At 42.4% G+C, this 12,505-nt stretch overlaps 1 protein-coding gene across 1 annotated transcript in view; it reads left to right on the top strand.

The window, feature by feature from the left end:
- Positions 1-12,505, top strand: part of Snx4 (sorting nexin 4) — a 54,123-nt gene that overhangs the window by 27,314 nt on the left and 14,304 nt on the right. The window contains exons 7-8 of the mRNA XM_048346807.1: positions 6,833-6,905; positions 10,714-10,775. Coding sequence (XP_048202764.1) covers positions 6,833-6,905; positions 10,714-10,775 — 135 coding nt within the window. The remainder of the gene's footprint in view (positions 1-6,832; positions 6,906-10,713; positions 10,776-12,505) is intronic.

The following is a 12,505-nucleotide window of genomic DNA, read 5'->3' as shown; positions in this document are numbered from 1 at the left end:
CCTCCTCCTTCCTCTTCTCTTGGGACAGCTGGTTGACACACTCATCTTTCTCCTGATACAGCTCATCCAGGACTTCTATCTGTTCTTTACAGAAAACTATGGACTCTTCAGTGGTCCTGATGTGCTCTGATACCTGGCTGCATTGATGTTGGAGGTCACCCACGTGACTGTCGAAATCCACCTTGTCAGGCAGGTTGTGGATGAAGCAGACTTTCAGCTTCTTGGCCACCTGTGTGTCCTGCTTCCTGTCCCCAGACTTTCCATGGTTCCAGCTCTTGGGGAAGAGCGCCTGATGCTCCAGCTTTGTCTGCACTGGGCTGCCAGGTTGGCCAGGCACCTGCAGCGGGCCTGCTGCTCCTGCAGCTGCCGGCTGAGCTTCACCTTCTTTGATTCACCTACTGATAGCACGTGAAGGTAAAAATCCCACATTTGTGGGTTGTCTATGTCCTCAGGGACAGTCAGATCAGGGAGAGTTACCTCCTTACCCCTTTCTTTGCTCAGGCCTTCACCTTCCTGAGGAAAAACCAAGAACCTCTGCTGGGCCCACAGCTGCTCATTCTCCTGTCTTGTTTCTTCCAGGTACTTTGATGTGTCCTGTAAGTTTTTTCTTTTTGCCAGTCCTGGGACTTGAACTCAGGGCCTGAGCACTGTCCCTGGCTTCTTTCTGCTCAAGGCTAGCACTCTACCACTTGAGCCACAACGCCACTTCTGGCCTTTTTCTATATATGTGGTGCTGAGGATCGAACCCAGGGTTTCATGTATACAAGGCAAAGCGCTCTACCACTAGGCCATATTCCCAGCCCTGTCCTGTAGTTTTTGAGGCACCATCTGGTACCCCAACTTGCTCTGCACCTTCATTTGCTAAGCTGCTCCTGCAGCTGAGTCTGTCTCAGCAGGTGCTGCTGCAAGGCCTCCTTCTCTGAGATCAGCTACTGACTGGAGGTCATGTAAGGTTCACAGGTGGCTCTGAGTTCATGCAGCTAGGCCAGGTACTGATCATGCAGCTCCTGCAAATTTTGAGGTGTTTGGCTCTTTAACTCAGCCACCTTTTTCCATTCTTGTAACTTCTCTAACTGGTCCAGTTTCTCCAGCAGATCTTTCTTTCTTGCTTGCTTGCTTGCTTGCTTGTCCTGGGGCTTGAACTCAGGGTCTGAGCACTGTCCCTGGCTTCTTTTTTGCTCAAGGATAGCACTCTGCCACTTGAGCCACAGTACCACTTCCAGCCTTTTCTGATTATGTTGTGCTGCAGAATTGAACCCAGGGCTTCATGCATGCTAGGCAAGCACTGTACCACTAGGCCACATTCCCAGCCCCTCCTGCAGATGTTTCTTTGCCTGCTGCTCTGAGTGCAGGACACTGGCGAGCTCCTTCTTCTCACCACTCAGCCTGTGGCAGGCATCCTGCAGCAGGGCCAGCTGATCTTTCAGCTCTTGTTGTGCAAGAGTGTCATCTCACAATCTCATGTTCCCTTTCCATTGTCTTGAGGATGGACATGCTGATCCCATTCCTCGTCCTTCTTCTCCAGCTGTTGCTGCTGCTGCAGGTTCTGGAAACCAAGGCTCTGGTTTTCCTCTTCCTGGCTGTGAAGTTGCTCCTCCTGGTTCTTGGGCTCCTTCTGTAACTGGAAGACTGGGCCTGCAGCTGCTGTTCAGCCTGAGATGGCCCTGCAGGGGGCTGCAGAGGCGCCAGCTCCGCCAGCTGTTATCTCAATTCCACCAGCTCGCTTTCTAGGTCCAACACCTGCCTCACCCCTTGCTCTTTCCCTCTCTCAGTTGGCTCATCTGCTCTACGAGATCCTGGACCTTCTCTTGCCACCTGGAGCTCTCCACCCTCAGGTCTTTGGCAAAGTTGTCTCTCGCCAACTGTAATGTTGTCACCAACTCTTTCATGTTGTGCAGTTGTCTTTCCAACTCTGCCCGCTCCACTAGTGCTTATTGAAACTTGTGAATTTCCATCTTCATGTCGGTCTTCTGTGTCAGGAGCACTTCCAGCCTCTCCTGCAGCTCAGGGTTCTCTTCCTCCAGCTCATCATAGCTTCTGGCCTTTTCCTGGAGCTGCAGCTTAACATTATTCAGGGCTTTCATGAGTTCTATGTTGTTTTTTATTGGTCTCTGGTGGAGTAGTATATACCTTTATGATAGCAGAAGACCAAGAGTTGGGGTGGCTTGTTGGCCTAGGAGTATGATTCTGTTAGGGTAAGAAAGGGTCCCAGTTTCAAATCCCACGATGAGCCCTCTTTTTTCTCCAAGTGTGCACATTGCAGTGAAAGATGGTGATGGTGGAGACTTCCCTCCTTTTTACACTTCTCTTAATTTCCCAAGCTGATGGTGTATTTTTCTTAGAAGAGATGTGCCTGAGGCTGACATATTTTGTTGCAAATATACTAAACCCATCAAAATGACGTCTAGACCAACCAGATTTAAGAAGTAATATATTATTTACATTGTTACTTTAAAATCTGTTTCTTGTAAAATAAGCAGTGCTAACCTCTCCTAACTCATGCTCTGTTTGTTGTTCAGTAGAAGTTTCAATTACTGTTGTTTTTAGTTATCACTTAATCAAAAGAAAGAAAACTATGACTTTCATTAAATCAAGTTTAGAATTATTGTTTTCTTCTTTTAAAAGAAAGCCAGGCTTCACAGTCAGATACTAAACGTTATAATTTGGGGCTGGGCGGTGATAGTGGTCCAGGCCTGTAGTCCTAGATACTGAGGAGGCTCAGATCTGAGGATCACAGTTGTGAAGACAGCCCCAGCAGAAAAGTCCCTGAGACTCTTTTTTTTTTGGCCAGTCCTGGGCCTTGGACTCAGGGCCTGAGCACTGTCCCTGGCTTCCTTTTTTTGCTCAAGGATAGCACTCTGCCACTTGAGCCACAGTGCCACTCCTGGCCGTTTTCTGTATATGTGGTGCTGGGGAATCGAACCCAGGGCCTCATGTATATGAGGCAAGCTCTCTTGCCACTAGGCCATATCCCCAGCCCCTCCCTGAGACTCTTATCTTTAATGAACCACCAGAAAACCTGAAGTAGAGCTGTGTCTCTAAATGGTAGAGTGGTAACCTTGAGCAAGAGCTCAGGGTCAGCACCCAGGCCCTGAGTTCAAGACTCAGGACTGACAAAAATAAATAAATAAAATTATCATTGCTTGGGTTATTCCTTAAGTTTCCAAACTTTCCGGTTATATCACTTTTTTTTTTTTTTTTTGGCCAGTCCTGGGCCTTGAACTCAGGGCCTGAGCACTATCCCTGGCTTCTTTTTGCTCAAGGCTAGCACTCTGCCACTTGAACCACAGCGCCACTTCTGGCTTTTTCTATATATGTAGTGCTGGGGAATCAAGCCTAAGGCTTCATGTATACAACACAAGCACTCTATACCACTAGGCCATATTCCCAGCTTGTATCACTTTTATGCTGAGTTTGAGAGCAACAAGTATGGATACAGAGAATAAATATTTATTGAGTTCCTTTTCTTTTAGGGCTTGATTTCAGGTAATAGCTAATTGTCCCAGTTTTACAGATGCATAAGAGACTATACACTTTAAAAACTTTCAGTGTAGCAGGATGGAAGAAACAAAAGCCATAGGAAAATCTGAAAACAGTATGAAACAGACAATAGTTGGATCCTAAACTGTTTGTGCCTTTGAGCTGAGATTAAAGAGAAGCATTCAGGAAAAAGCCTTGTTGGAGGTTCTTTTTAAGGATAAGTCTTGAATAATGAATATGAATTGACTAGGAGAGGCCCTTGTCTGGGTTTAAAGGGAGAGATGACCACAAGCAAGTAAAAAAAGGAAAAATAGAACATGGAGGACTGAGGACGTTGCTCCAATACCGGTCTAGCTAAGTCTGAGTCTGAATTGAAACCTCAGTGCTTCCCCCCAAAAGAAGAAGAAGAGGGAAAAAGAAGTAAGAGGAAGAGGAGAAAAAGGAAAAGGAAGAAGGAAGAAGAGGAGGGTGACGAGGGAGGAGGAAGAGGAAAAAGAAAAAGAAAGAAGGAGGCGGCTTGAACTCTGGGCTTGGGCTCTGTCCTTGAGCTCTTCAGCTCAAGGCTAGTGCCCTCCCACTTGAGCCACAGGGCCACTTCGGGTTTTCTGTTGATTAATTGGAGATAAGAGTCTCATAGACTTTCCTGCCTGGGCTGACTTTGAACCTTGATCCTCAGATCTCAGCCTTCTGAGTAGCTGATTACAGACTTGAGCCACCGGCACCCTGCTTTATATTTCTTTTTAATATTATTTAGATATTTTATATTATGCTAGACTGAGGATTGAATCTAGGGCCTTGTACGTGTTAGGTAAGTGCTATTTAGATGTTTAAGAAATTGTTTGACTAGGAAATACATTTTCATAGCTAATCAAATATATGTATAGATTGATAAATAAGGGAAGTTTACAAAATGAAAAATCTCGCTCTTATCCCTGTCTCTCCATTTCCACCTATCTCTCCAGAGTTTAATACCTCATTTGTTGTTAGGTTTATATCCCTTGAGAGTTTTATCCCACAAATGTAAGCAAAATTGAAGAGCATGGCTTCTGCCTTTCATCTGGGGTATAAAAAGGGAGATTAGATATGGTTTTTCAATACAGTGATAGCCTGACTCACCAGTCTCTTTACTCTTGTCCTAGATGAAGAACACTGCCTACAGAGAATAAAGCTAATGTAGGTTAAGTGTTTTTGAAATATCCAATGCCCCATCTTTGCAGCTAGGTCCTTCACAGTAACTACATGTCTAAGCCACTTTAAGGACTGTGGACACTAGTGTCAGGCTCGCTAGCCTTTGCAGCAGAAAGAAATGTGTTTAAGTAATTTGGACTTTAGGAAGATCGTCCAAGCACAGTAGACAGTAGATGAGAGTAGTGTGGTGGTGCTCCAAGGATCCAGTTGGGAGGACAGAAGCAGACTTCCAGGAAAGAAGTGATAGTGCTAATGTTAGGTATTGGCAGACAGGCCAGAGAAATGGAAGTGAATTGGGCAATTTTAAGGAGGTACAGGGCTAGGAATGTGGCCTAGTGGTAGAGTGCTTGCTTGCCTTGCATACATGAATCCCTGGGTTCAATTCCTCAGCACCACATATATAGAAAAAGCCAGAAGTGGCACTGTGGCTCAAGTGGAAGAGGGCTAGCCTTGAGCAAAAAGAAGCCAGGGACAGTGCTCAGGCCCTGAGTTCAAGCCCCAGGAATGGCAAAAAAAAAACAAACAAAAAAAAGGAGGTACAATTGTTAGACTGGATGGTTGGTAGAAGGTGTGGAGTAAAGGAAAGAGAAGAAACTACAGATTGCACTCAGGTTTCATTCTTTATAGTGCTATGGAGTATAGGAGAAAGAGATTTGGGAATGGAAGAGACATTTAGGGTGAGCTTCAGATCTGTAAGCAAGTACAAATCTCCATTAATAAGTTAAATTTATAGATCTGGAGTTAGGAGCAAGATGGCTGAAACCTAGGACTTAACTGTAAGGAATACCAACCCTGGAAGGATGTTTCCCAAAGTGTAATCGTAGAGTTACCAGCAGTTGAATCCTGTGGTGAGCTTGTTACACATGCAGATCCTGAATGCCAGTTAGCCTTCTGTGTAAGGCTATTCACTCTTCTCCTACTCAGAAACCTCAGTAGTAATTTTAACACACATTTTGGGAATTCTTTATATGCTCAAGTAGAAGATGTTAGAGAGAGGTAAAGGAAATGAATATTACAAGGGAAACTTCAGAAGGGAATGAAGATTTAAAGGAAGACCATAGAAAGTAACATTGATGTTACAGTGATGCCATTGCCAAGAACTATAATACATTGTTAGATTTTGGCAAAATAAAAATAGTTGGTAACTTTGTCAGGAATATTCCTTCTCCACTGTAGTACAGAGGGTAAAGACAGATTCCAACAGGCCAAGAAGTGAAGTGCTTATTTCAGTCAGGTAACTATTAGTAGTGAAAAGTGTGAAAGTATGGTTGTAAAAGTGGGTTTTGAGAGGTGTTGGGTGTGTTATCAAGGATAGGGATAGAGGAGAGAATATTCTAATCTAAGAGAGATGGAATCAGTTTGTCCAGAAAGAGTAATGGGGGGAGGGGCAGTTAGGAAATTGGAGTATGAGGTATAGCTAGAATTGAATCTAGAGCAGGATGGGAAATGATTCCTAGAGAAAAGGAAGAAATATGTAGATCTGGGAAAGTTCTTAAACTGATTGGCAGGAGGTAGAAATGGGAGTCATTCTCATGGCTTTTGGTTTGTCTGTGAAGGTCATTTGGAGAGTGACAGCTACAGAGAGAGAGCTTCAGGTCTTTATACAGACTGGAAACACTGAAATGGAAAATTGAAATTATTATTTATTTATTTATTTATTTATTTATTTTTTGCCAGTCCTGGGCCTTGGACTCAGGGCCTGAGCACTGTCCCTGGCTTCTCTTTGCTCAAGGCTAGCACTCTGCCACTTGAGTCACAGTGCCACTTCTGGCCATTTTCTGTATATGTGGTGCTGGGGAATCGAACCCAGGGCTTCAAGTATACGAGGCAAGCGCTCTTGCCACTAGGCCATTGAAAATTGAAATTAGACCATGATTTATGGTTGGCACCATAAGTTTTTATTAGTGCCACAAATTTGTTTCCTTTTGGTAAAGTAATTTTTCATAGCAGTTAATTTGATCTCTACCTCAATCCCATTGTTTTCATTGTGTAATATGGCATCTTTTCTGGAGGGGGCGGGCTTTTGAAATGTCAAAAATGGTTTTATCTAAAAGTTTTTGATGATTATGTTGGTTTTTAAATGTTGATGGTTATTATTCTCAGGAACTATTATTTGACTGCTTGTCATAAAAAAAAATGACGTTTTATTTGTTTCCTGTTTCAGGAGATTTATTGAACTAAAGCACTACAGTGATGAACTCCAATCTGTCATCTCACATCTTCTCAGAGTGAGAGCTGTAAGTGATCACAAAGCTTTTTGACACATTTGCGAGGAAGGTACTTGTCGTTTAGTCACTGCTTCTCACTAGTGAGTAGAATTCATGGCAACTGATTTTTATAGTCACTGTGTTCTTAAAAAAAGAAATAAGAAATGTTTTTCTATTATAAAGTATTTGAAGACTCTTAGCTTATTTTTGTTTTCTTTTGATCTAGAGTAGTGTAGTTGTTTTTTTTTGCCAGTCCTGGACCTTGGATTCAGGGCCTGAGCACTGTCCCTGGCTTCTTCCCGCTCAAGGCTAGCACTCTGCCACTTGAGCCACAGCGCCGCTTCTGGCCGTTTTCTGTATATGTGGTGCTGGGGAATCGAACCTAGGGCCTCGTGTATCCGAGGCAGGCACTCTTGCCACTAGGCTATATCCCCAGCCCCTAGAGTAGTGTAGTTGTTTTGACATCTCATCAAAAGGCCTGCCTTTTCAGTGTTAGATTGTAAATTGGGTGTAGGATTTTAGACTACTACTATCCTCACAAGTTTTGTTTTGCTTTTAAGATCTATAGTATAGGGGCTGGGAACGTGGCTTAGTGATAGAGTGCTTGCCTTGCATGCATGAAGCCCTGAATTCTTGCCTCAGCACCCTATAAACAGAAAAAGCCGCAAGTGGTGCTGAGGCTCAAGTGGTAGAGTGCTAGCCTTGAGCAAAAAGAAGCTAAGGACCGTGTGCAGGCCCTGAGTCTAAGCCCCAGGACTGGCAAAAATAAAATAAATCTATGGAATAATTTATGAATGTTAAGCTATGCCATTTCTATATATTTTGGTTTTTTGTTTTGTAGGGTTTGTTGTTTTGTTTTTGAGAGAAGGTCTTACTGTTGCCCAGTCTGGCCCCAATTCATAATCCTCCTGCCTTAGCCTCCCAAGTGATAGGATTGTAGGTTTGCATCACTACTCCTGGCTCCATGTCTGTGTTCCTAAATTCCACTAAGTTAACTTGAGATTGGAGTTTGCTTTGACAAAAAGAACTAGAAATTGAGGAGTAATCTGTGAATTTAACCATAAACTTTGACTATAAAGACATGGAAATACTTTTCAGTAAATTAACATACCTGGAAAATATGTCATCCATGCTGATCTTTTGGAATAAGCTAGAAGAAACTTTAAACTTGCTGATGCTAAAGACTTTGAAAGTTGCTGTGTTATCAAGTCTAAGATCACATAAAGATTTCAATCTTATTGAAATAAAATAGATTGCCTTGGATTTGCTTTAATAATAAAAAAAGAGTCTACTGGTAACAAGCATATATATATATAGTAGGGCAGTTTTAGAGTTACATCTTTAAGCTCTTTGTTTTCTGTACTTTTTGTATATTTGAAGATTTCTGTAATACAGAAAAAATAGAATAGAGCATTTGCCTAATATGCTTGAAGCTCTGGGTCCAGTCCTTAGCAAAACACACACCTGTGCACACATGCCTGTGTATAAACACATGTACACACACATAATGGTATAGACAAATAGACTAAGGGAAGAAAATTTTCCTGATGATCCTCATACTGGCCAATTGCTTTGCTCTGTATTAGTCCATTTGCTGCTGCTATAACAAAATACCTTTAGCTTTGTAAAGAAAAGAGGTTTATTTAGCTCTTTCATTTGGGAGGTTTCATCTTAGGTGAGACACACCATGACAGACAACACATGTGAAAGGGCAAGATCACACATCAAGACAGGACACCAGTCTTGCTCTTTTTATGATAATCCAGTCTTTTGGATATCCCGTAAGAACTATATTAACACCCTTACTAATTTAAATACTTGCCACTAAGCCCCACATTCTAAAGGTTCTATACCACCATATTGAAGACCAGCCTTCCCTTATGGGACAAAGTTCACCAACACCAAAAGACAGAGGATTATGAGTTCAAGGTCAGCCTGGGCTCCATAGTGTAACCCTGTCTCAAAAAAAGCAACTGACTTTCATTCTTGGGATTCACAAAAAAAAAAAAAAATTTTGTCTGTATGGGGCTTGAACTCTGAGCCTGGGGACTGTTCCTGAGCTCTTAGCTCAACCATTTGAGCCACACACCACTTCTGGTGGTTAATTGGAGATAAGAGTCTCACATACTTTCCTGCCCAGGCTGGCTGTGAACCTCGATCCTCAGATCTCAGCCTACTGAGTAGCTAGGATTGCAGGTGTGAGCCACAAGTACCATGTGGAAGAATTTATCTCTTGACAAAGTATTATGGAAGTATATTGAAACTGTTCAGCCTTTATGTATAAAACTGTGAATCAATAAAATAGAAAATGTGCGTAACCGTCTACTTTGAAAACCAGATTATAAGGAAACAATGAAAGGAGAAAAGCCTTCTCAGAGATTCCTGTTGGTCACTATAATACTGAAAAACTGAAACAAGTACCAATCAAGATTATCCAACAAAGAAAACATATTTTATTCACTATTCAGAATTGTGTGTGTGCTGGGAATATGGCCTAGTGGTAAAGAGCTCACCTCAAATACAGAATTGTGTGTGTGTGTGTACGTATGTGTGTATGTATGTGTATGTATGTGCACATATGCGTGCCTGTGTGCATATCTGTGTCTCTGTGTGTTCCAGGGCTTCAAATTAGGGCTTAGGAGCTTTCCCTGAGCTTTTATGCCCAAGGTTAGTGTTCTGCCACCCAAGCTGCAGCTCTACTTTCCAACTTTTTGGTGGAGATGAGTCTAATAATGGATTTTCCTGCCTGGACTTACTTTGAACTGCTATCCTCAGATCTCAACCTCCTGAGTACCTAGGACTCTAGGCATGAGCCACCAGTGCCTAGTTTATTCAGTAGACTTTTTTTTTTCCCCAGTCCTGGGGCTTGAACTCGGGGCCTAAGTACTGTCCCTGACTTCTTTTTGCTCAAGGCTAGCACTCTCCCATTTGAGCCATGGCACCCCTTCCGGTTTTTTCTATATATATGGTGCTGAGGAATCGAACCCAGGGCTTCATGTATGCAAGGCAAGCAACCTACCACTAGGTCATATCCTCTGCCCTTCAGTAGACTTTTTTTTTTTTTTTTTGTCAGTCCTGGGCCTTGGACTCAGGGCCTGAGCACTGTCCCTGGCTTCTTTTTGCTCAAGGCTAGCACTCTGCCACTTGAGCCACAGCGCCACTTCTGGCCGTTTTCTGTATATGTGGTGCTGGGGAATCGAACCCAGGGCCTCTGTATACGAGGCAAGCTCTCTTGCCACTAGGCCATATCCCAGCCCCCACTTCAGTAGACTTTTATGCAGCTATTTCATGTGGTATTTTTCAGTCTGCTAGATAAAAAAATGCCTCTATCTTGCTATAGGAAATTTGAAGGCAGTAATAGAAACTATGCATAAAGGAAGTAAGGAAACATAAGTATGGTATAAGAGCATTAGCTCTGGGTTTTGGTTTTTGGTTTTTGTTTTTCTTGGTACTGAGACTTGAACTCAGGTCCTAAGTGCTGTCCCTAAGCTTCCCCTCCCCCCACTTGAGCCACAGCTCCAATTCCAGCTTTTTGAGTGGTTAATTGACGATAAGAGTGTCACAGACTTTCCTGCAAGAACTGGCTTTGAATTGTGATTCTCAGGTCTCAGCCTCCTGAATAGCTAGGATTATAAGCATGAACCACCAGCAGTCACCTGTTTTTCTTTTTAAGGTTATTATTCTTTTTGATGAATTGTAGTGATTATTTTTTTATGTATTACTATACTAAGCATGAGTTTAGGGGTTTTGCTGTGCTTTTATTATGATGATGATTCTGTTTAAGTAATCTATATATAACTTTGACCCAATATCAATTTCTGGTAAATATTTATTTCAGAGAGTAGCAGATCGACTCTATGGTGTATATAAAGTACATGGGAATTATGGGCGAGTTTTTAGGTAAGTATTAGGTAAACATTTGGCTCTAATTATCATTTTTTATTTTAAAAAACCTCAAAATACATGAAATACCTGAAAATTTATATATCTAGAGTGCTAAATATATTTTTTTAATCATGTCCTGAAGTAGTGGTTTTCAAGATCTTTGCTTAAATTTTATAGTCTTTTTTAAAAAAAGAAAACATAATAAGGCCAGGCACCAGTGGCTTACACTTGTAATCCTAGCCACACAGGAGACTGAGAATCTGGGGATCACGGTTCAAAGCCAGTCTAGGCAGGAAAGTCCGTAAGACTCTTTATCTCTAAACACCAGAAAACCAGAAGTGGTGCTGTTGCTCAAAGTAGTAGAGCATTAGTCTTGAGCAAGAAAGCTCAGGGACAATGCCCAGGCCTGAGTTCAAGCTCCATGACCACTACTACTACTACTACTAATAATAATAATAATGAAATTCAACATTGAGCAGCTAAAAGTAAAGCTACTCTGATTGACTCACTGGAGTCCTTTACTGCTTTGGCAGAATGTCTAAGACCATCTTTCAGCTTTAGTGATTTTTTTTTCTTTCTTTTGTCACTCCATAATTTATGAAGACATTTACAAGGTAAGTTTTCAGTCTTGGGCCAGTCTTTGGTGGAAATTAGAGTATTTGTGTGGCAGGTAGAAGTGTGGCTGGGCAGAGCCCTTGCCTAGCATATGTAAACCCCTAGGTTGGCTGTCCAGTACTAGAACTAAAAAAGAAAAAGGGAATATTTTTCTGTTTTGTTTTTTTTTTTGCCAGTCCTGGGCCTTGGACTCAGGGTCTGAGCACTGTCCCTGGCTTCTTCCCGCTCAAGGCTAGCACTCTGCCACTTGAGCTACAGCACCACTTCTGGCCGTTTTCTATATATGTGGTGCTGGGGAATCGAACCCAGGGCCTCATGTATATGAGGCAAGCACTCTTGCCACTAGGCCATATTCCCAGCCCCTGGGAATATTTTTTATACAACCTCTTTTGGTTATTTTGAATGATTTTCTTTTATAAAGGTGCTTTCTTTCGTCAGCTTTGTTCTTCAATTTAATTTTTTCAATGAATTCAAGTAACATAAAATGGCTTGTTGCTGCTTTGGAGCAGTTTTGGAGCTGTTTTGGACTAAGGGAAAAACTATGCTGTGAGTGGAAAAGGACTAGGATTGTCAATGTGGAAAGACAGGAAGGGATAAATGCTGTAGCAAGCAATAAGAAGTGAGCAGAGATTAGATGCATAGGGAAGAGCTTGTACTATGTTCTGTTGCTGCTTTTCTTTTGTTTGTTCTTATTTTTTTCTTCTTGTGTGTGTTGCAGTGCTGGGGATTGAATCCAGAGCCTTGCACATGCTGGCAAATGCTCTGCTGCCAGAGAACTTTGCTAGGCTTCTTGCCATCTCCTCCCATAGACTAAAGTGTCATTCCCTAGGGGAACATAGAGGACTTGCCCCTGTTTTCTCTAGTGTCAGGCTCAGCTAGAAACTCTACCTGCATCAGTCCGGAAATGGACCGGATACATTGGCGGGGTCATTATGCAAAAGTCTTAAAAAAGAGGAGAGGAAAAGTGGCTTTTGTTTTGTTTTTTGGTACTAGTACTAGGGCTTAAACTCAGGGCCTAGTGCTCTCTTCCCTGGCTTTTTTTTTTTTTTTTTTTTGCCAGTCCTGGGCCTTGGAGTCAGGGTCTGAGCACTGTCCCTGGCTACTTTTTGCTCAAGGCTAGCACTCTGCCA

This window comes from Perognathus longimembris, chromosome 5 (genome assembly GCF_023159225.1).
Source record: "Perognathus longimembris pacificus isolate PPM17 chromosome 5, ASM2315922v1, whole genome shotgun sequence".
NCBI lineage: Eukaryota > Metazoa > Chordata > Mammalia > Rodentia > Heteromyidae > Perognathus > Perognathus longimembris.
Note: the sequence above shows the minus strand (reverse complement) of the source record. Positions and strands in the feature narration are given on the sequence as shown.